General features: G+C 43.2%; 1 protein-coding gene across 7 annotated transcripts in view; it reads right to left on the bottom strand.

Annotated features, from left to right (window-relative positions):
- Positions 1-13,582, bottom strand: part of rerea (arginine-glutamic acid dipeptide (RE) repeats a) — a 138,729-nt gene that overhangs the window by 27,661 nt on the left and 97,486 nt on the right. For 6 of the 7 annotated variants that reach the window (XM_005914929.3, XM_042228427.1, XM_042228422.1 and 3 more), the window contains 4 exons: positions 12,293-12,398; positions 9,709-9,805; positions 7,978-8,082; positions 208-256 (listed from right to left, as the gene is read on the bottom strand). In XM_005914929.3, coding sequence (XP_005914991.1) covers positions 208-256; positions 7,978-8,082; positions 9,709-9,805; positions 12,293-12,398 — 357 coding nt within the window. Of the gene's footprint in view, positions 1-207; positions 257-2,893; positions 4,275-7,977; positions 8,083-9,708; positions 9,806-12,292; positions 12,399-13,582 lie in introns of those variants that run through there. The other variant, XM_005914931.3, reaches the window with a different exon arrangement.

The raw sequence follows: 13,582 nt of genomic DNA, 5'->3' as shown, positions 1-13,582 counted from the left end.
CTGCAACGACTGAGCCGGATATCAGACGCTCAATCTGAGAGTGTGTGTATGTTCACATAAAATAAACAGATGAACAAAAAAAACCCTAGTATCTCAAAACTAAACACATAATTCCCACCCAGAGATCGAATAATGCAATTATTAGTCTCTTATTCAGGTGAAGCCCTGCGGTTCGAACATTAATGTGTGTGCTGAGCAATGACTTACTTGGTGACTGGGTCCCACTCGGATTTCCCCCTGTGTGCTGTTTAGTCGCCTGAGAAGAAACAAAGAGAGCAGATTGAAACAAAATATTTACACGTCACCATTTCAAAAGCCGGCTGTGAGAAATCTGTCAGCTCTGCAAATCCTGTTTAATTAACTAAACAACTGCTCAAACGGCAAAAATCACAAACTGACGATAATAAAAATCTAACCACTCATGACCAAGACTAGATCCAACAGAGACCAAGTGGGGATGGTCTGTATTTATTCATTTATTTTCAAATGTGGAAGTCTTTACGGGGAAAAAGTACAAAGTGTTTACAGATTTGGTTCCTGCTCGCCTGCTCCTGCACAGCGAGCCGAGCAGTGCACATTTGCAGGCATGATAACGTGGATGCAGCAATAAAACAGAATCCCCAAAAAGGAGAAGGGGGGAGAGGAGGTGGAGGGGGAACTGGCTCTGGATATGCAGGGTGAAAACGGCTGCTGGTGCAAATGTTGGTAGCCATAGCAACTGCAATTTAATAATAGTGTACCGAATCTCCAGCTGCAGTGGATTAAAGAAAATGACAAGATGTTCCTTTTGAAAAGCCTTTTCCCCTCGGTCGCCTAGGCAACAGCGCCGATTTTCATACAAGCGAGCGCAGAGCAGCCCAGAATCTGTCAGCGTGATTTGCACTGAGAGAAGCTCGCACTCCATCACCGGAGGAAACTCGAGAGGCCGCAATCCTCCCGTCCTCTTTACAGTCCTCAAACCACGCAAACCCTGCGACGGGCTCAGGTTTGGCCCGTTTCCCCTTCTTAAAAAGATCCCTTCAGACAGGAGAGTCCGATTAAAGGTTTAATCCACATCCATCCATAGATGTTATGATCTGCCAAAAACCTCCACACCAGCACACTCCAAAAACCCGAACCTCAGCTGCCAAAACACCGCCTGCCGCTCCGAAACATGTCGAAATACTTCACTTGGTTTTATTACCAACGCTCTCAGCGAATAAGACAAACTAAATATAAAGCACTCAGAAACTGGCAGCTACAGTGATGAATAGTGCTGATAAAGATGAAATACGGTGGTTCTCTGCGTCATCAGCACTCCAGATAAGACTATAAAGGTTTCATAACAATTTCATAATCCCACTTAAAGCCGGGTTTCAGACACCATTATATGTCTGAAACTTCCCAAACAGTTGTGAGTGGCGAACAATGAACAAACAATAACCATTCCTTTTGATTTATTAGAGCAGAACAGATATACCATCCACATCTGCACATCTAAACGCCTGCATGACAAAGGGAGAAAAAAAAAAAAAGAAGAGGAAGAAAAATTATTTGATTTACAGAGTGTGTTCCTGCACACAGTGAAAAAAGTTCTCACAAAACGCGTTTCTGACAATGTGCAGTCGGGCCAGGTCCACGGCACATTTGGCAGGAGGCAGTAAGGATGACAAATGAGGACCTGTGCTCCAGAATGAGAACAGTGTGTCTGAAGACAGCCGTGCTTTAATGCTGCGCAGGTCCTGAGAGAGGAGGCAGAATACAGATCGCAGCAGGAGGCTCGGAGGAGTTTCCATAAAGACTGCAGGTACTCTTAAACAAAAGCAAGCCTGCAACACAAGCACTGATGCCTGTGATAAAAGAAATATATGCATATATATCAAGCATTCCTTAATCATGCATCCAGCAGCTGATTTTTATACTTATTGAGAAATCCTGGTCATCAGCTTAATACAATTATTCATAGCAAACAAAGGAAGGCATGGATGGATGAAGCACTATCTGGGCAGCTGTGCTGAGTATTCATAAAACACTTCCCCCACTAATAATGACCCCCCACCCCCATTAAGCAGCTCAAAGCCTGTTGCCTAGCACAGTAAACACTATGAAAACATGGCCACTTGTTACAACAAGTTCTGCTCTAACTCAGCATTAGCACACAATCTTGTCAAGTAATTACAGGCTTACTTATCAAAACCCAAAACAACAACGTGACAGTCTGGGCAACTTTGTGTGCAATCAAGGATAGCCCCGCCCCCTCCGCCATCAATTCCAGCCAATCGCTGAGCTAGACTGTGGCACACTGACATAATTGTAGCGCAGCAGAAAAAAAAACAGAAGAAGAAGCAGCAGACTCAAGTTGGTGTTGTTGGTATCGTGATCGGTAGGCTTGTGTAAATCGCAGCTGGCAGCACAGCCGTCTGAGCTTTGCCTGCACCCCCTCCCCGGCATTGCTTCATACGCCATGTCATCATCCCGGTTGTAAACAGGAGATGCAAAATGGAGCCAGGGAAGCCTCTGCTGGTCTTAACGCACACCATATAACCACACCGGCAGCACGTTCACCAGCCCCACACTTGCGGATGAACACCCCGACAATGTGCGTTTATCGGAAGCTTGAATGAAGCGCATGCACAAAAAGGTGCGGAGCGACTCCAGACGCGTAACGGTATGCGAGGCTGCGGTGACAGAAGCGTTCGGGCTCCCGACACTCGGGTTTTTTCTCCCCCGCCACCGACACACAAACACAGCCGGTTAACACAATGACAGCGGCGCGGACGGCTCTCACACACATCACACAGTCCTGTCAGACAGCTGGAATGCGACTCCATGAAAATAAGACGAGCCAAACACTCGCGCACTCGCAACCGATAAATGGCACGGGGAAAGCGCGACAATGTGATCGCAAACCTACCTCCGGGGACTGAACAAATCGTCCATTTCTGACATCGAGCCCTAAGGTGGGGGTGCTGACACTGTGTGTGTAACGCTGGTTGAAATTAATTCCCCTCTCACACCTATTCCTAGGTGCTCAAAATGGAGAACCACGCATTCGCTCCCGGAGAGGTATTCACTGAGCTTGTGCTGTGACCTCAGCCAGCACGTACAGCGTCGCAAGCTCGGCTCGCTCCTCTACACACACTACTGAGCATGTGCTGCGACCTCACACACACACACGCACGCACTAAGAGGCAGGCAGACACAGCCGCATGCGGGATACGGAATTCATCTCTCCTCGTATGTCTGCACCATAATAAACAAGAGTGAAATTGCAATGCTGCAGACGCCGAGCTCGGAATACCAAACGAGGAGGGAGGAAGGGAGCGGAAGACCGAGAGTGGAACAGGGGGCCCCGATGGAGGGGGGTTCCCAGCTGGCAACCATCAGTGCCAACAACAAGGACAGCTGTCACTGCAACACGTGAGGCATTCCCCGCACAACCAGTGATAATAACACAAGGGGGGTTCTCTCATTTTGTACTCGTGCACTTGAATGAATGACAAAGCTCATCGTGTCCAAAGAAATGTTATATTTATACTGAAGGGCATCAGCGTAAAAATGCATCAGTTAAAGTGAAGATCAAGAGATCCAACATATTAAAAAAGTTGAAATATTCAAGTGTAACAGAAAAATAGTGGCGGGCGGGTCGATACCAACGCTGGTATTAGTATCTGATTGATATTAGCCCGATAGGATCGATACTTTGTTTCTATCCTCCAAGTTCAGTATGTAGAACACTGAATTGTGCTTCATAATAATTGTTTGGTTTTTTTGGAAAAACTATGAAAAACGTTGGAACGATTTTGATTTGACTGTCATGTCTGTTTTATTTACAGCTTATAGAACATTTAAACAACAGAACTGGATCCAAAGTGCTTTAGAGATGGACACGTTTACATTACAGGTCTCCAATAAATAAATAAATAATGTCAAAATGCAGGAAGAGCAAAAGGTGTGTTTCGTACACAGTGAAATCGCAGTGATTTAGTGGTCATTAAAATGTGCAGATTAATGATGATTCATCTCAAATCATGACATACTCCTACCCCTATACAGGGATGGGTACCGGTATCCGGTGCCATTATGACACCGGTTCTAACATAAACGGTAGTAACCAGACTGAAAGCACATTTCGGTGCTGTTTTTTTTCTTGAGATGTCATACACTTTCGATTTTAGCCAATAACTTTACCTTTGCAAGGATAGTAGGCGGGTCCAGATACGTATGTTCTTTTAGAGCAGAGCTACAGATTAAAAATGCCCAAGGTGAAGCGGTCAAAGTCTGGCTGTACTTCACAGCAAAAGATGCAAACTCAGCAGCCTGCAACAAGTGCTTTAAGGTGATACTGTGCAAAGGAGGTAACACCTTGAATCTGATGAAACACCTGGCGACGCATTGCGTTTTTTTAAAAGCCGAGAAATGCACCGTATTTGATAGCTTGCTGCAAGACCTCACACCGGGCACATCTACTGCGGGTGTGGTGCCTGTTATCGGACCCGGAGTTAGCAACATCCCCCAAAAACCCGAAGATTAGAGTCCTGGCCCCTAGCCCTGCCAGTGTAGCAGCAGCAGCCGTTCTTCTCTGCGTGAGTAGCTTAATGTTGTTCGTGTGTAATTTACGTTGAGTAGGCTAACCACGTTATTACATTAATGCATGTAAGGTGAACTAGCAAACATTGTCGTAGTTACATGCGGCTGTCTTCTTATTTGATAGTGATACCATATATGCCCTATAGCTGCAGAAAAGGCTAACATTGTTATCTTTTTACAAAAAAAAACAAAACAGCTAAACATGAGAGGTTTTAGGACAAAGTTTGTGTTTTCCATTGTTTAAGCACTGGTTCCAGCCAAAGGAGGTATGTTGTATCAACAGAAAAGGCTAACTTGGTTATCATTTTGCAGGAAAAAAAGAGACTGCTAAAAATAAAAACATAAGAGGTTTTTGGACAAAGTTTGTGATCTCCATTCTTTAAGCACCGGTCCGAGCACCGTTTGAGCACCGGCATCGTTTCAAAAGTACCAGTTTGGCAGCGATATCGGATAAAACCTAAACAATACCCATCAATATTGGAATTGGTAATAGCAATACTAGCTCTATATTTACTAAAACTTTGGCGTATTGCATAGCACTACTGAAACACAGCGCTGTGCTAGAAATCGATCCCATGAAGCTCCTGGTGCACAGTTTTTGTGCTGATGTTAATGCCAGTTCAGATTTAAAGCTCTGTAGTTACTGAGTCAGCAGAGTGTTGGAGACGTTTACGCACCATGAGCTTCAGGTCTCCACTCTAACTTTGCGGCCGAGCTCCTCTTGGTTCCGAAACACGTTGCAATAATAGCGCTTATAGCTACGTGTGGAAGATCTCCAAGAGAAGAAATTTCACATACTGACTCCTTTCGGTGGTGACATCATGTCAGAGCGTCATGCTCAAATTCATTCAGCGCTTCAGAACGACCCATTCTTTCAACAGTGTTTGTAAAGGCAGACTGGGTGGCCAGGTGTTTCATTTTATACACCTCTAGCGTTAGGATGTAGCATCGACTTTCCAAGCATTGCTCTGTTCAGTTATGACACTTAGTAAAACTGCATGCAGTGTCCCCCCTCCCTCATGTTCTACGACAGCCTCCTTGCAAACCTGATGTGCGGTTAAGAAAACATATGGAAAGACGGTTTGACAAATATTTTGATAATATTCTTATTATAACATTTTGAATATGACTGGGGTCATGCAAGCAGAACATTTTGACTTGATATTTATGATTCAGACAAGGCCTCCATAAATACATGTGGGGATATCCTGGTACCATTCTGTGGACATGTATATAGTAGGGGTGTAACGATACACAAAATTCACGGTTCGGTTCGATACTTTGGTGTCACGGTTCTATATTTTTTTTCGATACAAATTTTTTTTTATGTCTTTCAATTTGTCATTTATTAAAATTATAAATATATATTTTAACTCAAAAGTACAGTTTTTAAATGTAATGTTGCTGAAACAACAAAATAATTAAAAAATAAAAAAAATCTATCTGATCGAGAAATCACTCATCTTTGGAAAAGAGAGTTTATTACAGAGAAATGTCTCTTTCCAAAATAAAAGCTATACTATATGCTTCTTCTGGGCTATATTCTCAGCAGCATATTAAACATATCAGGTCCCCATAAGAAGAATCATGTGCTAACGGCTGTCTAAATGACTCCGGTAAAGTTTGAAACATTAATCTCGTTAAAATGACATTAACGCCATAACGCGGCAAATCTCCGTTAACGAGTTACCGCGGATTGCCCCGTGCGTGGGACTGGACGGCGTCAACACGTTAACAAGCTAACTGCGCTAACGCACTAGTTCCCACCAATTGAGCACTGCGTGGCACATCCGACATACTGTTTTACTTTTGTCCATGACTCGCTTACCATCAGGGTCATGCTTCACATGAAAACCAAGATAGTTCCAAAGGCCACATCTGAATGAGAGTGGGGGAGGTTCAATTTCGGGTAGCGTTGAGGCAGTTGCCATGTTGCAACTAGCTTAGCTTCTGTCTTGCTAGCTTGCGCTGCGCTCAGTGGATCTGCGCTCGACAGTGCAGCCTAGGCGGAGTAGTCGAACGCAGATCCACTGAGCGCTCAACGCAGACAGCATCGTCAGAAGGAAAGTTGATAAAATAAATAAAAAATTTTGTATTGTTCATACATATGCGTACCGAACCGAAAGCACTGTATCGAACGGTTCAATATCGATACGAGTATTGTTGCACCCCTAGTGGCACAATCATAATGTGTAATCTGTTGATTTGTTTTGCCTCTTGTCTTAGGGGCTCTGCAAACCCACATTTCTGCACAGAAGGAGAAACACACCTGGATATCAGCAGGCCCGTGGATAAGCACTGCCAGAAGGTGATTGAAAGAATGAAGAAGTGAGGAGTGTTTATGTGGTTGAACAAGACAACTGTCATTGGAAAACTCCAAAACATAATCTAATGCACAGAAGAAAAACAGCAGAAGAGGCTCCGCTTTGTCATATGTTGATGTGCTTAACATAAAGTTAGGGCATTATTATCTGAACATACAAAACTGCGTGTAATGAAAATATGTTTTATTTTAATTAGCTACATAAATATTGTGAATTTTGTCTTTTTTTTTTTTAAAGAGTGTTTTCTAGTTTTCCAGGATGCACAAGGATCAGGATCTGGAAACTCAATCAACATTATTTTTCTTATTTAACACCCGTACCTCTCCTGCCGTGACATATCAAAATGTTTTCAGTGAAACCTTAATCAGACGCTTAACGTGCAGGATCTTGATTCTAATCATAATTTTAACGCAAAAGATCAATGTTTAAAACCTGACCTGCAACATGAAAAATATCGATACATTCCCAATAAAATTACAAACCATGGGGGGTTTCCCTGGCTCATTCCCCATAATTGGACCACATCGGGATCATTCTTTTTTGTCATCATTAGACATTACACATTTTTTTAAGAAAAAAGAAAGAAAGTAGAGACCTCAGGTCTCATGTGGGGTAAAAATAGCTTCTCTGTATAGCTCCTGCATGCGTAAGCTTGCTAAGAATGTATTATTTAGCAAGTTATTTAACACTAATGCAAACCCCAGCAACATGCCTCATCCGATATTAGCTGCATCAAAGTGTCTTTATAATGAATGGCTATTTTTGTTTCAACATAACAATGAGCTGCCTCATACAGGCATCAGTTAGCAGAACATTAGCTGTCACTTACATTGATAATTGTGTAATCATCCTAACAGGCTTGCCGGAGACCTGCTGCTTTTCTTTTTCTTATGTGAAAATGAATATTTTTAGATTTTAGTTTTTGTTTGTTAAAAAAAAATGCTGAGGATGTCAACCTGAACTTCTGATGGCTCCATGTTGTCCTGATTTAATAAACGTGGTGTCAGTGTTGTGCAGGGCTGACTGAATTTCAGAGCTTGGGGGAGAATTAAGACGGGTGCACCATCAGTGCTGGTAAGCTCACCTGGTCTCTGGGTTATATCCAAGGATATAGAAAAAGGAGTCCATGCGGGCTTTGAACTCCCGGGCAGCGAAAATGTCAGAGAAATGGGAAATGTTGCATTTCCCCCTGCAAGAGAGCAGACAGGCTTTATTAGACAAAAACAACCAACATGACAAAGTGACACCGCAGCATGAGCACAAGTAGCCCTAATTAGAGGCTTCTGGTATGTTCGCCTATAGGAGGGGACAAGTGCGACAGCAGGTATCTGCTGCTTGTCAGCACCTGCTGACTTTTGCGGTGAAATATCAGGCTCTGGCTACTTAAGCCGTAAACACCAGCTGAACATGTCAGCGTTGCCTCATCTGCTGCAGACGCAGAGATCTGGAAAAGGAATTCAACCTGCCTGTCTCCCCTCCTAACACGCTTACCCCCCAGTGAGCCGTGGAGGCCACGGCTCTGACCACATCTTGATGCCATTTCCTGTTTCCAGCACCCTGGTGTCTGGCTCTATCAAAATAACAGACATCACAGCCATATGTAGCTGGGCTGCGTTGCAGAGAAATAGTATCTTCCTCCCCCTGAAAAGATTAAAGGGTGCTAAGGAGAGCCGTCTTTGGAGAGCTCAGAGCTGCGGCATTACAGCATCCCACTGGAATTCCCTCCCGTTTATCTAAAGCCCAGAGAAAAAGACAAATCAAAGGGAGCTCTGTGTAGGAGAAGTTGCAGCTAATTTTCCCTAAAATCTGTGGTTTCTGGAAGACATGGCTTTACCGCTTGCAGATGGTTTTGATTAAAGGAAAGGGGAAGAGGAGGGAAAAGGAGGGGAGGGGTGGTCAGCCAGGAGGGAGGAAGAGACAGAGGCAGGGACAAAGACCGAACAAAGCGTATTTGTTTCTAGACAAAGAAAATTATTAAGTCTGCGAGCATTTCCAAAGACATTAAATATATACAGAGGAGGCGCTATAGGCTGCTCTCTAGCAGCTTGTGCAGGTGTGTATTGATGCAGAGCTGCTTTAATCAGTGTTTTAATGTTCAACAGCATAAAGGTATGTGCCTCAGTTATGGCTTTGCATCTTTACACATCTGCTCTATTTTAGCAGCACCTGCTAAAACCAGTAAAGCATGCTATATGATCACTTTAGGATTGTAAAAATGAAATAGCTCAGTGTGTAGTGCTATAAAGCAATTTGGTATCAGAGCAACATAATTATTCATGGAGAGGTGGCAGAAATATGGGGATAATGGAGGTTTACGGCTCAGAAGGCAAAGGGATAAATAAAATACACTATATTATATCCTGAGTCTGGTTCAGACCCGCCATATGTTTTATGATAGCGGTGTTTCAATTAAAAGAAAAGGGAACTGGTTTGCTTTACCATTGAATTAGTCAGCAAAAGTATAATATTTGCTTCTTCTTTTTTCCAATTTCTGATTAAAAGGCATAAGATTATCTTTATCTTGCTGACAGAAACACAAAATCATAGCAGAAGGTGCCACGAAAGTTGAATGACAGTTCTGTAATTTGTATACAAAGGCACCAAAATCCACAAATAAAAGCTGTTCCAGTGACACTGTTATAAATTCAAATACTGTAATAGCCTAGATGTTACTAGAGCTCTAGAAGCAGAAATCTCGGTGTAGAAAAAAACCTGTGAAGCCTGTGCTGAAAGTATTCCATTTTTCTGTAGCACTGTTTAGAAAGCTTCCAGTCTTTATGTGCAGTTTTGTTTGCTCGTGTGTGGGTTTGTTTACCTGAGAGCAGCAGCATGATAAGTGTCCACGTAGTCCGAGATAAAGAGTTCTCGACTCCTGACCACTGGATCTGTGATGACCAGCTCCCGGCCAGAGTCTGCAGGAGGGAATAGTGCCTGTGGTCAGTCTACATCATATACATAATCTGTGACAAAAATAATGATTTGAGATAAAGTAGCTCTGTAAATCACAAAAGTATCAGCACAATTCTGTGTTTACCCACAGTAACAAGCACCTCTGTGGAATATTGCGCCATAATTCAATAAATAGTTCAATTCAATAAAGCCAGTAATATGCTATCCCTTCAGAAGAGAGCATAATGTTCAGTTCTCGAGTGAAATGACCCCCATGGTAGTTACGATGCATCACTGGCAACAAGAGGAAGTTGGGACTTGTCTTTGACAAATGACCTGAGCTGTGGCCAGTGAGCTCCGGCCTTGTGACATCAATTCTAATAGTCCAAGTCCCTGCTGCCAGGACAGACTGCTGATAGTATAGCACTGTGTGGCACAATCCTTGTATTATCGTAGAAAAAGAAAATGGCACAACACCGTACTTAGCTGCAACCCTGATCCTATCTGGATTTTTTGTTTGGTTAGGAGGCTGTTTTTACAGCGTGTAAAGGTAGAGATGATTGTACTGTGAGGCAAAGAAAAGCCGAGCCACTGGGGGCACTCCGGCTAACAAGAACTGCCAACTGTGAACAGGATGTGTCAACAGGTGAGGTGTGTTATTTTATCTCAGTTTGAAGAGAAAATTGCAGTTTATAATCAGGCTGAGAAACATTTCCGGGAACACGCACATTTAAAAGGCTACAATTAAACTTGTGTGCAACGACAAAGTGTTCAGAACACCGAGTAACACTTAACTACAAAACTAATTTAACTTCAACCATGTTTATAGGACACAGAGTTCTTGCTGCAATAAAACCAAGTAGAGTAGTTGACATTTTCAATTCTGACAGTCAAAGAACACAGAGAACACAGATATATATAGCCATGGGGTACATGGAGAATAGGTCAGCTAGTTTCTTTAATTACACTTAAACTACTGAGTGGGTTTGAACATGTTTCAACTGAAAAAAAAATTTAAGTAAAAATAATAAACCAATAAAAAATAAAAAGCCCCAAAGAAATGTGGGAATGATTAGAATAGTAATAGTGTGGAACCGTGGACGAAATACGGAGCTAAAACTATGGCTAATAGCTGATTTACTTTACATTATGGATAAGTAGCTTATGTTTAGCTAATAGTAACAGACAAATGTATTAAGTTGCTAGCTAAACACTCTAGATCACAGGTGTCGAACTCCAGGCCTCGAGGGCCGGTGTCCTGCAGGTTTTAGATGTGTCCTTGAACCAACACAGCTGATTTAAATGTCTAAATTACCTCCTCAACATGTCTTGAAGTTCTCCTGAGGCCTGGTAATGAACTGATCACTTGATTCAGGTGTGTTGACCCAGGGTGAGATCTAAAACCTGCAGGACACCGGCCCTCGAGGCCTGTAGTTTGACACCCCTGCTCTAGATGAACAACTAAGGACTAAGCTGTTATAAATTATTACATTTCAAAACAGTAAGGCTGACAACTGAACTCGTGAGCTCATCATTTTGTTTACCAGTTGAATTTGCTTAAAGTTTGGATAAACAGTTGAGCATACAGTAAGAGTTTGTGTTGATAAATGTATTGATAAGCACTTTCAAGCTGTCTGAATTTCACCTTCTCTCTCCTTTGGCTTGTTTTTTATCCTTTCTCTCTATGCCCTCCTTTTTCCTTTTCCCGTCACCCCGTAACCGGTTGCAGCAGAGGAGCCTCTCTGAGCCTGGTCTGCTGGAAGTTTCTTCCTATTCAAAGGGAGGTTTTTTCTTCCAATCATCACCTAGTGCTTACTCACAGGGCGAGGTCATCTGATGTTTGGGTGTTCTAATACTGCAGGGTCTTTACCTTATAGTATAAAGCTCCTTGAGGCGACTTGTTTTGAACTAGCTTTGGTTTTGACTCTGAATCCAAAAGGATGATATGATATTGGTTTAGTGATATAACTAAACAATTACTCATTTACCTGTTGCAGTCCGTTCAAAGATTTGCATGTATGATTGATGGCTTCATTAATTAAAAATATGTTTTTAAAAAATACTAATAAAAATCTAAAAACAATGCACTAGAGTGCTGCGAGGACACCCATTACTCCAACAATGTTAAATTTCTCTGAGGATTTGATATTCAGTGGCTGCAGATCACTGGCAGGCTCGTGTTCCTGTAGATGTGAATGTGCTGAGAGTGTGATGAGTCCACTGGCACTGACTGGGTTGAGAGCGTGTACACTGAAGGGCCACATGACACTGCGGGTTATTAACACTCCACTGTGCTGCTGTCTGGCCTGAAGCAGTGTTACCCAGGGAACCAGCACAGAGCCACGGTATTGGCTCGGCTGCCAGGGACACAGCGCGGAGAGCAGAGCCAGGTGTGTGTGTTTGTAGAGGAGGAACAGCACAGAAAATTAAATGGATTTACTCTCTTGCGTGCACGTTCTGTACATGTGCACATGTGCAGGTGTGTTTAAACGATCAATCGGCGGCCTCACCGTTCTCATTGTTGCGATCCTGCACCAGGTGCTGGTAGACGGAGTCAGGCACCTCTGACTGGCGGTAGTACCATTTCACATTCATCAGCAGATGGTCCCGTTTACTCTGCAACACAGAGAGACACAAAGTGAGTGAGCAGGAGACTAAAAAGATCCCACGCTAAGATAAACAGACATCGTTCTGTTTGATTACGACGTCACAAATTGGCCTTTTGGCAAAGAACGAAGCCGTGCAGATGCACCGTTTATGGCTCACACAGGCTGATGCCAAGACGCACGCAGAGAGACCAAGTCAATTAAAAACGGATTGTGGGGCATTTAGAGCCTTAATAAAGTAAACAGTGGGATGGCCGTCGCTGGAGGAAGTATGGAGTGAGAGGAACCATGCGGGGAATGGATGAGTGTTCAACCTATGCCTTGTGCAAAGCAATCCTTTGCCTTGATTTCACTTCACTTAATGATAATACTCTAATGAGCCATTATGTATTTAACACACTACCAGGGCTTTATAAAGCTTTTTGATGCACATGTACAGTATCAAGTTTTCTATGCCTTTATGTGCTGCCACCCACTGGCTCTTTGATAAAATGCAAGTCAGCAAATCTCTTTTAATCCTTCAGCTGGCCAGCAAGTGGCAGCGCTGAGGTGAGAAGAGAGCCTTTCCACAGGGTGAGTCAATGAAAACACACAGAGGGAAGGGAAAAAAACAGCAGGGGGGGAAGGTGTGGGGAGAAAATGGTAGAGACTGACACTAGTGCTGAGGTGAGGGATGAAAAGGGCAAAATACTGTTTTCATTTCATGTTATAAAATATTTATTGTGACTGCACATAAACCCAACTGACCGTCACAGTGGTTTGAAAGAACATTAGAGAGACTGCCAGGGTGGGTGCTGGACTGCGACACAATCCTGTTGGCCCCAGCCATCTTTATTAGGGGCTCTGCTGCACTGCACTGAACTAACAGACACCTGCACCGACACCGCCAATGGAGTACAGGAGAAAAACCACAAGGGGAGAAAATAAAAAGGTGGGGAAGATACTTCAGTAATCCAAGGCAGACAGTTTAACATCCACGCTTTCCAGGCTCTTGTGTATATATGTGTGTGAGCGTAGCAAGAAACATGAGGTCAGGGTAAAGATATTTAAAGCCTTTGGAGTACATTGTTCTGTTATGTCACAGGGGAGGAGACTGAGAGCACACGCAGCCAAGAAAATCATCACCTCCCCTTAAACCTCGAGACCACCTCTGGTTTTCTCATTCTCTCCACTCCTTCCATATTCCATACCCCC

Source organism: Haplochromis burtoni, unplaced genomic scaffold, assembly GCF_018398535.1.
Source record: "Haplochromis burtoni strain Fernald_Lab_line unplaced genomic scaffold, NCSU_Asbu1 Contig_9, whole genome shotgun sequence".
Taxonomy (NCBI): Eukaryota; Metazoa; Chordata; class Actinopteri; order Cichliformes; family Cichlidae; genus Haplochromis; species Haplochromis burtoni.
The sequence above is the reverse complement of the archived record's forward strand: the minus strand, read 5'-3'. Positions and strand labels throughout refer to the sequence as shown.